This window comes from Wasmannia auropunctata, unplaced genomic scaffold (genome assembly GCF_000956235.1).
Source record: "Wasmannia auropunctata unplaced genomic scaffold, wasmannia.A_1.0 LD336083.1, whole genome shotgun sequence".
In the NCBI taxonomy this organism is placed as follows: Eukaryota; Metazoa; Arthropoda; class Insecta; order Hymenoptera; family Formicidae; genus Wasmannia; species Wasmannia auropunctata.
This window is the reverse complement of record NW_012026807.1, coordinates 1,990,877-2,009,554: the sequence shown is the minus strand read 5'-3', so window position 1 is coordinate 2,009,554 and position 18,678 is coordinate 1,990,877. Positions and strand designations below refer to the sequence as shown.

Below are 18,678 nucleotides of genomic sequence, written 5' to 3'. Positions count from 1 at the left end.
CCTATATATATATATATATATATATGTATATATATAATATACGTGAACATATAATTTTAGTTTAATTTGCATTTGCAATTGCGTATTCTCTTACAGAAATCCAATTTCATACCTGTCAATTTAACATAATAACTACCTTTCAGTAAAATTTTTGTAAGGATTATTCCAATCTTGAAACATCTATCTTTGCTATCTTTGCGTTATAATAAGCTTTGCACTCTCTTGCGATTATTGAAAAACATTAATGTATGCATTTTATTGAAAACCGCAGGTTTCAAGTATATTTGTACCTGATGCCGCAACTTACGCGAGGAACGCTATTGCCACTCTCGGCAAAATGGACAGCAGTACTGGTTACTGGGCCCATAGTATTCAAAAGTTTATCACTCTAATGCCACCTGTGTGGATCAGAACGAAAATCGGACAAATCATGAACGAGAGTTTCAGGAAAGACTATTTCAAGCAGCAGAAACAAAAGACATTGCAATAAGATATTTATGTAAATAATCTTTTTTTTTTAAATAAGCATTGTATCGTACTGACGTAGAAACTTTTTAGCAATTTTTAATTATTACAAGTAATACGTAGTTTTAAATGAAATAAAAAGACACAGCGAGAGAGAAAGAGAGACACAAAAAGAAAGAAAGAGAGAATGTACGCGCGCGTGTATGCAAGAACAAAAGAGAGAGAAATATAAACTTTTTTATTTAATTATTATTTAATTTAATTCTTATTTAATTAATTTTTATTTAACAAAATTCAGCTCTCGTTTCTTCGATCAATTTTCTCTATTTTAATTCTACTTTCTATTCTCAGGATCAAGAATTTTATCCGTTCTAGTATATTTCCCTTTCCCCAAATCGTATTCTTATTCTAATGCAATTGTGCAAGCTTGAGCAATACACGTGCAATTTTGACAGGAAATAGATTAGTTTATAGCGCATTACGAGTTATTTTATGTCCGCGATATTGAAACTACACCCAGAGGTAACGTAATTGAAGGACTCGGTGCAAAAAGTGGTTAGAACTGCTTTTTTAACGAAAATGACTTTTCCGATGGATTTAATAAAAAATTCCGCATCTTTTAATAAGAAACAAACAATTCCGACAACTTCAAACAAAGTGATATATTTTAACAATTTTTATAAATTATTTGAATATTTCGCAAAATATACTTGACAATTAAAACAGTTTTTTTTATCAATACTTGCTGCGTGGTTTTAAAAAATGAAGCTGATCGATTTTTGCGCTACACTCTTATTCAGTTATACGGAAAAAATTATTTTTTCAATATCTAATAATTTATGTATTATATAAATGCAGATTTAAAAATAATTACCATCAAAATAATTATAGGCAACTCAAATGTGATGAGCAATGCTGCAAAACGTTATGACATTCTGGCAACCAACTTGACAGTCCTACATAATTATTTTGATAGTTCAACAAAATTATTTTCAAATCTGTATCTATAGCTAAATTATTAGATACTTCAAAGCTGTTCTTTCTGCATGTGTGCTAATTGTATTTTATTTGTTTTTATCGTTACAATCAATAATTCAATTTGTCCATTTAATTGGAGATTTCACAACCACAGTCGAATATTATATTTGATAGACTGAAATCTGTTTATATACTCCACGTGAGTGACCCGAGTAACACGTGCGAATTGATCAACGTTGCGATATGACGTTGACCTAATTGATTTGCGCATATTATTCAATTAAAATTTGTAGAGGTAGTAGAGGTAGGAGAGGTAGTGACTTCACTACCACTCCATGGCCATAGACTCTCTGAGAAAAAAAAACAAGTTACATAATTCATTCATTAATACTTCACTCTTCACCAAAGCAAAAGGTCGCGAACCAATCAGCATACCGATGTTGACCTGCACATTGATTGGCTTGCGTTTACTACTCGGTTGAATGTATAAATAATCGTATTAGCTCCCTGTGCGGCATTTGATTTTGCGTCATCCGATCGGATGGATATATGTAAAAATTAAAACAGAATTTCTCTTTTTTACACATATTTTAATATTTAATATTTTTCATATTTAAAATTATATATATATATATATTTATATATATTTAATAATTAATAGTTTTCAAATTTTGATCTGGAGGATAATCACTTGTATTTTATAATTATCGAGAAAGAGAAATGACTTTGATGATGACTTTTCAAAAATTTTGGTCTCACCAATCTGTTACTATTTTGTCTAATTATATTTTCAAATAATTATAGCACATATAAAATGCTGCAAACCATTTTGCGTAATAAGAAGAGAGACGGTCTAGCCAATCGACTTCCCTTTACTCAGACAATATGAAGTTTAAAATCAAAATTCAAAACATAAGACATTAAAAAAAATGAAGTCTTTTTAGATATCTTATGTTCCGATTTTGGATTTTGCGTTGTTTGGAGAGAGAGAGAGAGAGAGAGAGAGAGAGAGAGAGAGAGAGAGAGAGAGAGAGAGAGAGGCATGTACTTTTTTTTTTAAATAGATCGTTTAAATTTTTTCGGACATTTCGCGTACACTTATAAAATTGAATTCCTCCTCCGCGATCGTTTACCAACACATTAATCGCCAAAGTGCAATACGCTAAATCAATAATGAGGAGAAACGAAATAAAATTTCGTCAGTGTAGTATACGTATCTTTGACATTACCGCTCGTTGCGCAAATCTCGTATGTACGTGGAGTGCGATATCAGCGCGTTCCGAAACTCATCGACAAAAAAGCGCGTTCGAAACCTGTTGGAGCCTTCCTACTTTGGTCGTGAGACTTTATTATTATGTAGCGACTAGCATGCCGGTGCTTTCACAACTGTTTATCGGGATACGCAAAAACATGATTCTCACGAAACAGGCTTACCCGGAATTTCAACCTAACTGGGATCGCCTCTAGCGTTTCCGACTTTCCGACTTTACGCACCCAGGCCACCCAGGAACGCGACCAATCGTGCGGGAAAGCGACGAGGAGTGTAGGTCAGGTCACGAGACGGAGAGGAGGGAAGTGTCACGTGATCGATCGAAACGCCAGGCGGAAGCCGCGCTCACCATTCCCCATCCATGAGGCTCGCAAGGAAGACGTCTGGATTATCTCTACGTTCCAGAATACGAGCAAGATGAGTCTGTAGTTTAACGAAGAGCTTGCACACGCAAGTGTGCCAACGCCCCTTAGTAATCATGCAGTAAGTAACAAAAGTCTCGCTTGTCTCTCGTTGGGATATTTCGCGTCGCGTCGCGTCGCGTCGCGTCGCGTCGTGTGCGGGTCGCGTCGCGCGTGCTACAACGAGGCCGCTCTGGCCATCTTGTGTGAGTCATCACGTCGACGACGTTCAGACACGAATTATTTCGACGAAAAGACGGCCATGCCGCCGTACGTCGCGAGAGATCTCGTTGTCCGATCGCGCGTTACGTTAAACACGCGTAAATATTCGCGGCCCGTTGCACATTGCCCGCGATCTGAACCCGCGCGAGCGATGTTGCCAGCCGATAGCCTCTTATTGCGTCATGATGCATCATATACGTAACTGTTGTTCGGTCCCTCCAGTGTAATCTGTGTATGAAAAAAAAAAGTCATCTTCCGCCAAGATAAACGAGAAATAATCATCGGACAAGAGTTCCGGTTCGGGACTTTGTACATATCTTCGTTACCAAGTCTAGTCGCATCATCTTTCACATGTAAATTCAATTTGCAAAACCTACAAAAAAATATATATAAAATTTCAAATATATGAAAATATGTAATATTAGAATTTTAAAAAATTTGTTTCATATATACAATATAAATTTGTTTCATATATACAATAAAATTTGTTTCATATATACGATATAAAATAAAAGTATAAAATATATAAAAGAAAATTTGAATTGAATATTTATGTAAAAAAATAGAAAATCATTCTATTTAACACTATAATCATTAACGATTAATTTCTGTTTAAGGATATAAGTCTATTTTTGAATTAATATACATTTAAATTTAAATTGAAGGGAATAAGGCTCCTAAAAGTAAATCAAATGACAAAGTAATGCCAATGTGAGCTCACGATGGATATTAGTGTGTATAATAATTTTATTATTACAATATCCAGCCTGCGCGCTGCACTTTTTTGTCAGTCTTAAAATACAATCCATGAATTCATGTAACGAATTAAATTAAACGAGCAATTTAATATTTTTGATTTTAGCAAAATCTATAAGAATCTTTTTCCTCAAAACATAATTAATATACATTTATTGTATTTGAAATAGATATTACATACATTTAAAGTTCGACGACAGCAAGGAAGTTTTAGTGCTGTTGATTGCAGCGATAAAAGACAAAAGGCAATTATAAGTTTGAAATAAGTACGAAGGGGTGAAGTAAATAAATTGATCAAATTAATTATTTACATATTGCAACAAAAGTTATAAAAGATCTGGGAAAATTGTTATAAATTGGAGCAAATTTAAATTTAAAAATTACAAACGTTACCTCAACTGCTTTGATATAGTTCTAGCATTAAAAACATCTGCTTGGAAATAAACAAGCTTGGGACAAACATGATTGTTTATTTCTATTTTTTCTTGGATTTATTATTAACTGGAAATTATTATTTATTTTTTCAGTGCCAATATGGCGCTCATCGCGAGCTACGTCGCTAAGCCGACACAACTTTCTTTTCATCATTCTTTAATATCCTTCGGTTGGATTCGCATCGAAAATGTCATCAAATCAGGACCAGGAGATGTGGAATGTGTGGAAGGACGAGCCGGGGTCCCCTATCGGGACACCATCGCTAACTTTTGATGAAGACGATTGGTCTTTCAATGATCAGTCTGTAGAAAATTCTAACAATGCTGTGGAGGTTGTTATGTATGACGATAATCCCACCCGGGGACAAGTGGCAACAAAACTTTTAGAAGAATTGGACGAATGGATTAAGGAAGGTAAACATGTTATTTTTGTTATGTTGTTCATTTAAGATATATATGAGTGCACAAATCGTTAACGGCGTTCATATCAGTGATAAAATAGATAAATATTCATATCGTAACGTTAAAGCGACGGAAATTGATGATAATATTCAATGATATTCTATTTCTGTTTCAAATAAAAACCTGGACATGTTTTTATAATATTTTCAGTATCTTCAAATATGCAGTACACATGTAATGTTTTATTATTCTTGAATATGATTAATATGAATTCATATAAAAACGCAATTTTAAAATCTTGTATGAATAGCCTTATCTTCTTAAGCTCTTATCTGAGAAAAGTCAAGCCAGAATTACAAATCAGAATGTAAAGTAGAAGCAGTAATTCTAAATATAAAGATAAATGAAAAATTAAATATTACAAATATTAGTTTTTTTCCTCTTGATGAAAAAAATGTGAATATCATAATATGCAACAATAAAATATAAGAATCTATTACTATCTAATTTAGAAATGTAACGTTTAATCTTGGGTCATTCTGCTTCTTGCTCGAGATGATTTTATAAGATTTAAACATTTTATGTTGAGTGAATAAATCACTGATATGACTGAAGTATTTCTCTTGAATTTCATTATTGAATTAGATTTTCATGACAAGTGCTTTGACAAATTTGGGATTTATTTTTTTTAGCAAGAAAAATAGCTGTTCCAAGAAGTGATAATATTTTTTGCAGTAGTTTTAATTTTCAATATTAATTATTTCTGTAATAGAAAAGTGCGTTAAATTTTTATTGTAATAAAACTTGCTTGAATTTAATCCCCAATTTGATTAGAGAGAGAATTTTTTATTGAAATTTACACGTCGAAAATATGATATTCATTATATCAAAGATTATTTTTTTGATCCTGCTTTGCTAAGCCTCTGGAAGTTTCCGTTGAAACATATTGCTCAATAAGATTCTGAAGCAGTATTAGCGAGTCTCAGATTTACGTTTCTGACGGTTTTACTTATTTATTATTTTTTTTTTATTCTTGCGCTATCACATACAGACTGATACAGATATTTTGTGTCCCGAGAAGTGTAGCCCACTGACAAATGTCAATCAGCTTGTCGAAATTAATTAAAAGGAAATAAATTTTCGAGTTTTATTCTACAATTTAAAAAAAAACCTACGACGTTTATCGTCTAACAATTTAATACGTTAATAAATTTATAACCTCTAACAATTTAAATATCAGATAATTAGTTGCCATAATATAATTATAGTATTGATTTACGGCCATGTTCTAAGATCGAGGATATTTGCATGATCTTTAGTATAATTGTAGCGCGTTACTCGCTTCGGGAGAAAAAAAAAGCTTGTGTCTTGAGTTAAGTCACTGAGATCCTCATGTTTATGCGATTTACGTATTACAATTTTCACACATTATCTAGGCGGTGAGAAATCCCAGCGTCTTGCCGCCGGTATATTAAACGACATTGTCGATAGATAGATTTAACAGAGAGAGACCGTCGGGGCGGCGCCGTGAATCTTGCTAGGGATAGGCCAGTGTACTCGATATTCTAAAGGAGCGGGATGCAAAAGACTGCTTTATGCTTTCGAGCGATACTTCGCAATATCCGCGTGCGCAAATATATTAATCGAGCGGCGAGCCATGGTAAAGGACACGAGACGCGCGTGAATGCGCATTAACTTAAGAATCGCCTACTTTTCGCATTTTTCCGTACTGCGCAGAAAAAAAAAAGTGAAAACTGGTATTTTCGTTCGATTTCGTATCCCTCTATCGCTTTCAGTCTTTCTCGCCGGCACCGCTCGGCACACGCACAACGTCTCTCTTTTCCTCCTTCCACGCCTTTTTCTCCTTCCTTCTCGCACCAACGCGCTCCTCTCCTTTTTTTTCTATAAAAGAGAGTGGGACAAACTGGTTAACCTCTACGCGAATGGCTCCGGGCACTCCGGGTCTTGGGGGACGATAGGGGGGTGACGGCGGTGTCAGCGTCGTCGAGATTGGAAGGAGGGAGTAGGGGCGACAGAGGGGAAAGTCCAAAGATAAGCAGGAGCGGTTTCTCGCCAGTATACAGGCCACCACCGAAGTCCAATTTGCACGATCGCCATTCGCCGAACCGTCCGCGCTACATCAGTGTTTAATTACCCGTCTAAGGAGTATCTACGCATCTCTTATCGGTTGTCTCTTCCCCGTCGCGCGCGTCATCTCCGATATCTCGATACACCATCGTGGGCGCTTAATCGATCATCGTGAAAACGCTTTTCTCTCTCGCTCCGGAAGCTCGCTATTCCCGCGCGAATCGCCGGAAAATTCCGCACGTCTGTCCCTACGGAGAGAACAAGGGAACGCACACGAGTCTTACCCACGTTCCTCGTGGCACGTGGCGCCGGAGGAAAGCGACAGAGAAGGTAAAGAGGACGACTCGCCAAGCGGAGGCACCTGTGAAATCGGGGTCGCTCGTCAACGAAAACACGTGGCTACGCATCGGCGGCGATCTCGCGAGCCTGTTACTCGGGATCTGCCTCTGTCACGAGCGCTCGCCGGTACAGGGACGATAGGGTACCACGCGAATCAGCGGACGGCGTCGAGCATTGTCACCCTGGGAAAGCACCGGACGAGGTGTAGCGAAACATCTGCGGGGTACCTGTAAACCCGACGATCAGTCCAATATCGATTCGGCGGGCGACTTTGCGGAGCACTTTGTGATCTACTTTGGGGCCAGCGCCGTTTGTTTGTTTGTTTGTTTGTGCATGGGACACAAGCGCACGCGGGTGCCCTGAAGAGAAGAACGGTGGCGTGGCGCCGGTAACCCCTGTGAGACTGGCATCATTAAAGTTGATCCGCGGAAACAATCATACGTCGTCTCGATGGTGGAGTGTGCTAATGTTATATAATAGCATGCAGTTCGCATATCGTTACACGTGGAATCGAGAGATCATCGTCAACTCCCAGAAGCTCGTGAAAAGACGTTGAATAACGGCCGATTCATCGCGATTACACGTGGGAGGATCGCACGTTCTTCTACGTCTTCGTACGAGCTGCGGCACGCTACGTCGGCGCTACTGGAGGAACGATCGTATCGGAACCACCGGCCCTTCCCAACCATCTACACTAGATACACACTCCCACCTGATCTCTCTTCTCTCGTCCCTTTAACAAGGAAAACACACCGCGCCACGCGCAATTACCATGGCTGCCTTATGTTACAGCGGTAGGTTTCCTTCCCCTTCCCCTTTTTATTCTCTCGCCCCTCCACCCGGACGGGTTGCTCCAAGTCGTGGCATAATACAGAATTTATTATCTGTGCGAGGGTGAGAGGAGGGGGGGGGAGACAGAAATATGTTATCTGGTCACATTGTAAATGTAGACACAACGATCTCTTGGTTCTGTGTTAGTTTTATAGTTACTATTACAGCTGCTGCATGATTTGCCGTACATTGCGTTCTTTAAAACGCAGAAATAAAATGAATCGCTCAGTAATTAAAAGATATCTGACTCTAAAAAGAGCCAGCTACTTTCCTCACGTAAAATTTCGCTCGACAAAAGTAGCTCGATCTATGTTAAAATAGCGTTTAATGTATTACAATTTTCCGCTTCTGAGTAGACGGTTTTTTTTTGTCCTCAAGAAAATTTATTCATGCAGCTATACGCTTTTAATAATGAGCAATTTATTTGTGTACAGATGGAATGTTTTAGTCCCCTCCTTAGGTAAATTTCGCACTCGGGATATCTACTACTGTTTTAGTCAAAGAGTTTATATGTTTTAGTGCTAAAAAAAATCACGATATTTTAGGAAAAATATACTAGAACACATATTTCTTTTAATTGTTTCTTCAAAACTCTTGCCTTTACATGGTTGACAGTTTGATCAACTGAAATGGCATGTCTGTTTTCTTCAACAAACAGACATTTAAGATATCTTTATAGGTTGCATATTTCTGCGTTCGTGAAATATATTCCGAATACATTTCTCTTTATCTCCGGAATGCTTCAGAAAAAGGTCTGTTGACAAATTTTTCGAGACTGTTCGATAGTTTTTAATTTTCCTTTACGATTACGAGATTAGGAAAACTACGAGTGGATGAAATTAAAAGGCCTACATAATAAATTTATTTTAGGTTTGTATGTAGCGAGTTTTTCTGGAAACAATTGAATCTTGAAATATAAACCAATAGTAACTTGAACTTAGACCGCGAATGTGAAAATCATTTTCCAAGAATATGCATCTTGATGCTCATCGATGAAAAACATATTTTTCGCGTATTATTCTCACTTTTCGTTACTACAGACGAAACTTTAGACTCGCAGTCGAGCAGTTTGAATGGAAAATAAAAGATAATACGCCAAAGTCGCCCGCGCGATAATGTGAACAGCAGGCATGCGATACGCGAGTATGAGGGGGGCGGGGGGAAGGGGTTCTCGCCAATATATTTGACACATAAGCATGCTTTTAAATGTCTTAAAAATTCATATTTTATATCGATCTCATTTGCCATTTGTTTGCTCTCTCAACACATCATCGAATCGATTAACTCGTTCGTTACAAGGCATTTTCATAAAAGTGTATTTCGAGATTATGAAATAGATATATACCGTGCAAAAAATCAGTCTTACGGATGTCATACTTGACGTGTTGAGCCATCTTCTCTCAAGAAACAGAAGTAAAAATTACGATAATAAATTCGATATATATGAGAACTTTAAAGAAAACAGAGATAGGCGAGTGCAGTTAAAGTAATATATTATTTAAAAATGCTACGCACACACTACATATATACATATATGTAGGAGCATTTTTCTATTCATGCTATTTTAACTGCACTCGCGTATCTCTGTTTTCCTGAAAGTTCTTTGTGCACTTCTAACATTTAACGTCGCTCGAATACAGAAATGGTCTTATCTAACCTTCTGCCCTCTTGTATTTAAATGAAGATAACATCCAATAGCTGCTGATCAAAGTTTCATAAAATAGGTCACGGCTGTCGTAGAGAGCGCGAAAATTATCCAATTCTTATGCGCTCCAGGTCCTTGATCGCCCGCATCTCCGAGCTGTCGGAACCTTTCAGAAGGGTAGAGCATTTTGAAACGCTCGTGTTCTATAAGGCCGTCGCCGCACATGCGGTTATTAATAGTGATTTAAAAAAATTAAAAAAAAAAACATTTTTCCAAAGGCATCGCTTTGCATATGGAATAAAAAAAATCGCAGCAGCCGAGCGATTGATCTCATTATAAATGAGATTGCAAATGAGGAACTTGTTTTCCTACTTAACGTCCATGGAATTGTATTAACGCGCCACACCTATTTATTGTTCGCACACGTTGCACCGACAAGTACTGTTAGCTAGCTACCTCAAATGTCTCGAAATTTTAAAATCAAATTCATATTATTCATAAAAGTATTATATCGAGTAACATGTTCCTTTACATGAGACAAGATTACATAAAATCAATCTCTTTCCTTAGCACTACGAGTGAGCACTAAAGAATGAGGAAGAAAAACTCGAGTCGATGCCGCGCTGATAAAACACGAAAGATGGATAGCGTAATTTCCAGAACGCGGTAAACAGTCTTAACGTTATGAGAAGTACGAGGATCGATCATTTCTCGACGTCGCGTTGCATATTTGCCGGTCGTGCCGGCATTTCCAGAGGCGCGCTAAAGCTATTGCGTCTCACGTTATCCAATAACAATGCATATACCAGGAAATATTATATCGCCAGCGTGTGTGATTCATTTGCAAACGAATGAATGCATCACGAGCGTTAGCTAGCCGCGCGTACTGATACGCGATGTCAATTAGAAATAGGACAGGCGCGTTTCGATCTACGGCGCCGACGGTGTCACGCGTGTCGCGATTCTGACCAAAGAATATTGCGCGATATTGCTTGCACGTGGACTATAGAGCTCCTCGAGTTTGGATCGTCCACCAGTTTCCTATGATGTATTTTTCAAAAATTTTTTCAAATCGCGATTTAATATCTATGCAATTTATTAGCATGAGTTTAATGCGATTAGTTTATGTGCATAAATATATGTTACTGTAATAAGTAAATAACTATTACCTATCTAAAATTGATAACAGTAAAATATAAGTTTTTTCATAGTTAGTCTGAAATATGTAAAACGGACTATTATCTATCTAAAACTGATAACAGTAAAATATAAGTTTTTTCATAGTTAGCCTGAAATATATAACGGATTGATTGTCGAAAGCTGTCCAAACTCTTGCTCAAGGAACTCGTTAACAAATAGCTACGTCGAAAGCCAAGGCGCGTAATTGCCTATTAATCAAGATTTGTCATCTGTTTGCTTGCAGAACCCTTCTCGGATTGGTTGGAGGAAAAGATAGAGCTGCCTATCTGTATATTTGAAAATGTACCACCCATTTTCGAAATCAACCAAAACAACAAATCGCCGATATCCTCTGCCGTCGTCTATCAGACTGCCGCGAAGATATCGCAACAGCAGCAACAACAACAACAACAACAACAACCGCAACATCATCAACAACAACATGAGAAAACGCAAACCCTCTTGCAGGAATTCGAAACGGTTTTGGGTGATGTCGAAGCTTGCCATCAGACCATTCCGCCAACCAGTTCGACGCTCACTCCTCCGCAATCACCCTCGCATCAAGCGATCAATGTGGACACGCAGCTGCTGGTCACCCTGCAGCCCGTGCAACCGTTCGCTGGCAATCAACAGCTATACAACATTGCTCCAGCGGAAGAGCCATTGTACGTGAACAATTCGTCACGTCAGTGGAACGCCGAGAACATATCGCTGAGTCCACTCGGCGGGGATGTTGCGAATGAGTTGGCGGTAGTGGATGAATACGTTCGCTCGCAAGATATACCGTCTCCCGTAAGCCCGTGCAGCTCCGGTGGCAGTTGCATCTCGGCCGACGATTCCACCGACGATCCCGATTGGAGTCTCGAAACCGAGACAAGAAGCCTGAAACAAACGGTTCACGACTCTTCGAAACATCGCTACAAGCCGTACTCTCGATCGTCTCTCGAAGACAAGAAGGTGCGAAAGAAGGAGCAGAACAAAAACGCGGCCACGCGTTACAGGCAGAAGAAGAAGCAGGAGATCAAGGAAATACTAGGCGAAGAGCGCGAACTGGCGGAGCACAATGAGAGTTTGAAGGAGAAAGTGAAGAACTTGCAGCAGGAGATAGGATATCTGAAGGGATTTATGAGGGAAGTGTTCAAAGTCAAAGGTTTTCTCAAATAATCCATTCGTCCAGGAACCCTCACCGCCGTAACAATTTGATGATCTTAATTTTATAGCGATTTCGGTCTGCACCATTGTGCCACACTAGTGCACAGTTTAAAGCTGGTGCAAATGGGGGGTGCAATTACACCAACTGGCTCCAATTTGTGAGAGTCAGTTTGTGTACATCCATTGCAGTATACCGAGTCCAGACGAGCACGCGGCACTGGCGAGAGATCATTCGACCAGCGAAATTCGACGCAACACCCGAAATGTTCAATCGATGCATCCCAGCCGAAATCGCTACTTAGATATATTTGATAATTTTATTTTTAGATATTTACTCTCTTTTTGCCACTAACTATTTTACAATTGTACTAATATTTACTCTTGTTTCATGTTATTCATTCGTGAACTTACTTAACAAGTATTTTAATAGGTATTTTATACGTAATAACTTGTCCGCAGCTTTTTAAAGAATTTCTACAGACTGTCTCTTTTAGAATAAAATGTACAATCCCTAATCTACTCAAGAGCGGAGGTCCATTAACATCGGCGGTGCGTTAGGTAACTCGTGTGTAAATTGAGCATGCGCGTGAAGTTCTAAGCGAAACCTGCTTGCTCGTGCACATTCCACCAAGTTATCTATCGCACCTCTCTCGGATGCGAATCTTTTCATTCCTATTAATTTTTACCCTTTATTGCATAGTTATACTTTCATACGGCAAATTATGTAGCAAACAATAAATGGGTTCAAATGAAGAAAGTGTACAAATGCTCTTTTCTCATCGAGATTTCATTTCAGGAAAATCCCATTCCATTGGCGTTCTAAGTTATTGACGACATTGATTTATCTAATGTGAAAAACATCTGACATTTCTGGCTTGTACATCGTTCTTCCGTTTTCTAGACGAAAGGAAATTTTAAACTTTATAGAAATGCGAGAAGACATACAATACAATTAACAAGAGTTGCTTATCAGACAAACCTTGGCTTATGAATAAATAACTCTGAGATTAAAATTTTGGATGAAGCAATACGCCTGTTTTTTCTAGCTGAACTTGCACTGTTTCTTTTTCTCTGGACGTGGAAAAAGAGGAAAAATAAACCATTTATTTCAAGAAGTTCAGCTAAAAGAACAAGTCTAATATCTATTTTAAAAATTATAATATATCCCAATATTTTTATTTTATTAACGAAAAATTTAAGAATCTGAAAATTTCCATAGATGAGTTTAGCGCTCGAAGATATTATATATGCATCGAGTTTCTTGGGTGTGGTAATTATATTTGCATTGTCACACTGTCTGATAAAACAGACTTAATTATATGTATGTAGTATACAGCTGCAGGAGTGGGAGAGTGTCGTCAGCTGGTATCTTTCTCGCTCGAAGATCGCAATCGGCTTTCTTCCTTAAACTGATGCTCTACTTTATTTCCCTGTTATCTTTATCATTTATAAATCTATTTTTAGCTGTACTTCCTATATTTCCTTATGTTTCTTATTTAATTTTAATAGAGAAAACGCGAAAAGGAGAGATTCGTGTCGAACGTAGGATGCCTAGATTTATATATTTTCATCTCTATCAGATTTTTGCACATGATATAACCCTGTACTAACAAGTGTGTGAGAAGTGTGTTGTAAGATTTTTTTATTTCCTTTATGCTGAAGCGCCCGAGGATTTCCTCGTGGGCCGTTCTCGACGGCCCTGTACAAGTATCGTAGTGGGAGAAAAGTAAAAACAAGAGTTCGGCAGCTTCTCCCTTCCTCCACGACCTCGGCTGCTTCGTGAGGCTTGTTAAATTAACGGGACAGTTTTAACATTCGTGACATTACGGTATAGTGGCATTTACCGCCGACAGAAAAATATAACTCGCAAGGAGAAAACTGAAGCGTTAGCACGGCAGAATTTTTTTTTTTTTCAAATTGAATGACGGCCGCTGAGCAAACAGAACCATCGTCCTTTTTATCAGTTAAAATCTTGCACACGCTAGACACGAGTCGCAGAAATAATTTATGCCGCATTTCTCGGTTTTGACGTCATCGATATCGATTGGCCGACCTTGGGCAATTTCTTTCTCTATTTTGTACGAGATGTTGTACACACACATGTATATACACATCTCATTAATATTTAACAAATTCTTGTTTTTTTCCTTCCTCTCGCACGCGCACGCACTCGTGCAAAAGGTCTCGGATAAATTTTCGGAAGTTTCCTCCGATCGCCAGTTCCCGCGGATCAATATTGATAGATCCGAGAATAAAGGAACGTTTGAGCGAAAAAAAAAAAAGAAATCAATGTTCGGAGAGACAAAGAGCAGTGGTTTATACTCCTAGTTCATTGTATCTTTATTTCTTTTTCTTTTTTAACACGAGTGCACACACACTCAAATGCATAATTATATACACGCACACGTACGCGCGTGTATCTTCTTGTAATATTTACATGCGATATTAATAATACAACAAATGAGATATTTCAACAGTTTTTTTTGTCTGACGTAAAATAATGAAAGTCGGCTACACAGAAACTTATTCGTAACGCAATCGTCCGCTGAACTCTCCGTTACCGTTATTACTTGCGAGAAATGCATTTTTCTTCTTTTTTTTTTGTTTTATTCAAACGTAATATCTTCTCATACTTCGTCTCTTAAGCGCTTCACATTTTACTATATATACAAAATACCACATATATTTTTATTACGTAATCACATACATGTATATATATTTATTTTTCTGTCGTTTCCTTGATATTTGCATCATTTATTATTTGCGTTGAGAAACTCTTTCTTTTTTTTTTCCCTTGGAGATAACATATAACTATTGTCCAAAGTTGATTATTTATATCTGTGACCTTCAATCTAAAATTTCATTTATAATGCGTAATATGTGATTATCATGAATGTAATTAACACGTTTCGATGCGAATTTACTACACGTCGCGGATCTCGAGCTCCTGGAGAGGTACACTCCAGTAAGAGTCTCGCAATCACATGGCACATATTGATTTATAGATTCTTAATGTCAAACATTAACTGCACAGCTCACACATCGATCGATAACGATAACGTGTTAAATACATATTAACAACAACATTCTCTCGATTTCAATGATAAAATGCACGACCGCGTGAGATAGAATCCTTTTGTATTTAATAGCTATTTTTACTCGCTATGCTTTTATACTCGTTCTAAATTAATGTACATGTAATATACATGCGGTTAAATCACCAAAGTAAACGTGAAAGCACCCACAAATTAAGATAACAAGAATAGAGAATATTGTGCAATCTAATACTTTATATGATCAAAAGTCGTTTCACTATAAAAATGTAGCCTTCTCAGCCTTGCACGGTTGTTCGATGCGGGCACACATATAGATATACACACACTGTATATATTTAAAATATATATTATAATTTAAATATAATTTAGTTATGTTACATAATCTAAAAATCAGAAAAAATCAAATAACTGGCGTTCTATTATCGCCGTTTTACGAGGGCAACAAAAACTAAGCTCACATTCCGATAGAAATCAACAACAAAAAAATTTACAATTATAATTTACAGCACAAATGTCTTCACGACGTTCGTAGTATGCTTTGCGGCAGTATAAAGAAAAATCCGACACATCCAATATAGATATAATATATATATATAAATAAATTCCTGGAATGTTCTTGTATATAAGAATTCGTTATGAGTATTTGTAAATTATTAGACTTGCTTGAATCACATAATTAATTACGAGTCATCATAAAAGCTATCTTCTTTTTTTTTTTTATATAAAAGTAATCATCATATAAAACTTATTAAGTGACTATATAAAATAAATGTATATCAGGAGAACAAACACGTTATAACTATACAAATTGCAACATCTCTTATTCTGTCCAAACAAATGTCTAAGTAAAACATAAATATATAATTAATCACAATATGCTCTGTCTCTCTCCTCTCTTGACTGAGATACACATGCTTGCCCTTTCATATTATGTATCTTCTATTAAGGCGCGAAAAATAAAATTAAAACGTAAACTTAACAAAATGCAATGTATATCTATATAAGTTGCCAATTATATTGTCTCCCATGCGTGGAAGCCTAGGAAGAGTGCTTATACTTTAGTTCAAGGAAATTAATTAAGCGCGAATCTATGAAAAATTTTGGAAGGTCCTATGTTGTCGTGTCGCCTTCCTCTTGTTCGAGTCTGGAAGAGCCGCAGACGCGGCATTTACAGCATACGATGCAAGGTGCCGCTAATAATAGCAAGGGCGATGCGACAAGTAGAAGTAGGCCGAAACCAGCGAAGATCCCGATAACCTGCGTTCGATGCCATATCACGGACGCGCGTGAGTGGCCCAATTTATTCTTACATGGTCCCTTGTCGTAATGTCGCAACAGAAAGTCATCCTACGCATCAACAATTCAAGAATCAATATGCGTCTTACGCCAAAGCATTCCCATATATATATATGTATATTAAAGTAACATAATGTTAAAGATTTGGAACGTTGACCGTATTACTTTTTTTACCACCCTGGATAATACTCACATCTAAGGATGCTAAGCAGTACCAGCAAAACACGTGTTTACATCTTTTGCACATCATTTGAGCACAACCTTCGTCCTTCTCTATCGGCACGGAACACATAGGACAACATTTTATGTGATCGCTACCGAACGGTATTCCTAATGGAAGATCTGAACAGGGCCCGTTATGCCAAGGCTCGCGACATATTGAACAGAAATCTGTGGAGCAGTTGGGACAGTGAACAGGACCTAAAGGAGTGCCGCTTCCACTGTTGCCGTTTATCGAACATATTGTTTCACAACCCGCTCGTGGACACCACGCACGTCCCTTGTCCATCGACACATCTGCACACAAATTATATTGATTGTAGCAAAGTGTTCAAGTACAGGCGGATCTCCTTGCGGAGAGGACACTTTTGCACCTAACTCAATAGATACAGAAAATTCGTATTGGCTTACCTCTATTTAACCGAAACTTGCAATGCTTTTCCACGAGTTCCGTGTTGACAAGGCTCGATATCTCCTTCAAGGATAGTATGGCGCCATGATCGCACTGAGCATCAGGACAACTAATTTCGTACGCACCTTCCTCAATCTCAAATTCTACGTAGGCACGCATGCACTAAAAATCATCAGAAGACAGAATAAGTATTTCTCTCTCTCTCTCTAATGTCTAAACGCACATCCCCTTCAGTGTGGGGTTTGGTCCCCCAAGTGGGCAAAACAATTTGGGAAGTCAGACTTACATCTTTACAATAGGAACAACCGCATCCCTCGATCTTGAACGTTTTGGAGAGAGAAGTGTCGACGAGACACAGTTTACAAAATATCCGGCCGATTGTCTGCTGCGAGCCCGCGGGAACGAAATTGCCAGCGGCCAGGCTGTAACGCGAGCTGGACGCCAGGGACAGCAGGCTGGAGCAGCGGGAGCAGACTCTGCTGCGATTTATGGGTCTTCCCTCGAGGGCCGAGGTGCTCAGTCCCACGGCGGTCTCGCATTTTCTCAGCGCGCCAGGACCCAGGTTCATCCAACTGCTGCCACGTGCCTCCAGGCTCGCGCTGCTCTCGGGACGTAAGAGAGGCGCGTCTGCCTCCCTGCTCGGCACGGTCCTCTCCGTCAGGGAGAGATTCACCACGCTGGCCTCCTTGCGTATCAGGGGCAGCCTGATGCCGCTGAGCTTCGCCTTGTCGATTTTCTTCTGGCTGGGCGCGATTTTAGCGGGCGGATTGACGGACGTGACCGAGCTGGTCGCGACACCCATGTCCATCAGTGGTGCCCGTCGCAGGACGAGCGAGTGTAGGCTAGGCATCCCCTGGACGTCGCTACCAGTTACGGGCGACGGGGTGGCCTGCGTTCGCCCCTCCCCGCCCGGCGGGGTGCCCCCTTCCGCGCCCGTCGTCGTCGTTCGCTCGCCGCTGACAGTAAGGGAACGCATGAACCCGGATAATCATACGTGCATGGCGAAGTCGCACGGTTTACCCCGGTGTAGCTGCGCGGACGTTGATGGACCCGCACGCCGCTCGTCATAATCCTCGCCGTTCGAGCGTCACCTCCTGCACATACTCCTACGTGATGCGCGTCAAGCTTCCGAAACGGCACCGTGGAACCACCTCATCTTCGTTTTGTGTCGTAATGGTTTTTCGCACCTGTACCGTGTTTGACGTTACACTTAGTATTCCGCGCCTCGATATCGAGCTCGGGGGACGGACATGTCCGTCCGATGGACACCACGACGTACGGAACACCCACAACAGCTGATCGTCCTCGGCGGGCCTCGAGACGAAGAGAGAAGGAGAGCGAGCGAGCGCGCGCGCGCGCGCGCGCGTGCGAGGTAACCCTCGGAGTGAAGGAGCGCGAGTAAACCGGAGTAAACGCGCTGCCTGGGCAAAAACGATGTGCGCCCGAACCTGACGCGCGGCGGCACCTCCAACGATGACGGCGGTCGCGCGCTGTGCCGCGTCGTGGTCCGCGCGATGCAGCGCTTCTCTCTCC

General features: G+C 39.3%; 3 protein-coding genes across 6 annotated transcripts in view; 2 read left to right on the top strand and 1 right to left on the bottom strand.

Moving 5' to 3' along the window:
• Positions 1-550, top strand: part of LOC105448706 (inactive hydroxysteroid dehydrogenase-like protein 1) — a 7,800-nt gene extending 7,250 nt beyond the window's left edge. For all 3 annotated transcript variants that reach the window (XM_011687452.1, XM_011687453.1, XM_011687451.1), the window contains exon 5: positions 272-550. In XM_011687452.1, the coding sequence (XP_011685754.1) occupies positions 272-490 (219 nt within the window). In that variant the 3' untranslated portion in view covers positions 491-550. The remainder of the gene's footprint in view (positions 1-271) is intronic.
• A 2,487-nt stretch (positions 551-3,037) lies between these two features.
• Positions 3,038-12,915, top strand: LOC105448704 (activating transcription factor of chaperone). 2 transcript variants are annotated; one of them, XM_011687445.1, is made up of 3 exons: positions 3,038-3,196; positions 4,620-4,940; positions 11,255-12,915. In XM_011687445.1, the coding sequence occupies exons 2-3, from the start codon at positions 4,715-4,717 to the stop codon at positions 12,172-12,174; spliced, it is 1,146 nt and encodes a 381-aa protein (XP_011685747.1). In that variant the 5' UTR covers positions 3,038-3,196; positions 4,620-4,714; the 3' UTR covers positions 12,175-12,915. The 2 variants fall into 2 exon arrangements, with proteins under 2 accessions (XP_011685747.1, XP_011685748.1); XM_011687446.1 differs by lacking the exons at positions 3,038-3,196; positions 4,620-4,940 and adding an exon at positions 7,081-8,149.
• Positions 12,916-15,551: 2,636 nt separating this feature from the next.
• LOC105448703 (probable E3 ubiquitin-protein ligase RNF144A) lies at positions 15,552-18,121 on the bottom strand. The gene is made up of 4 exons (XM_011687444.1): positions 17,432-18,121; positions 17,145-17,307; positions 16,708-17,030; positions 15,552-16,565 (listed from the first exon to the last, which is right to left on the bottom strand). Exons 1-4 carry the CDS (start codon positions 18,119-18,121, stop codon positions 16,329-16,331), a joined length of 1,413 nt encoding a protein of 470 aa, XP_011685746.1. The 3' UTR covers positions 15,552-16,328.
• Between the last annotated feature and the right edge of the window lie 557 nt (positions 18,122-18,678).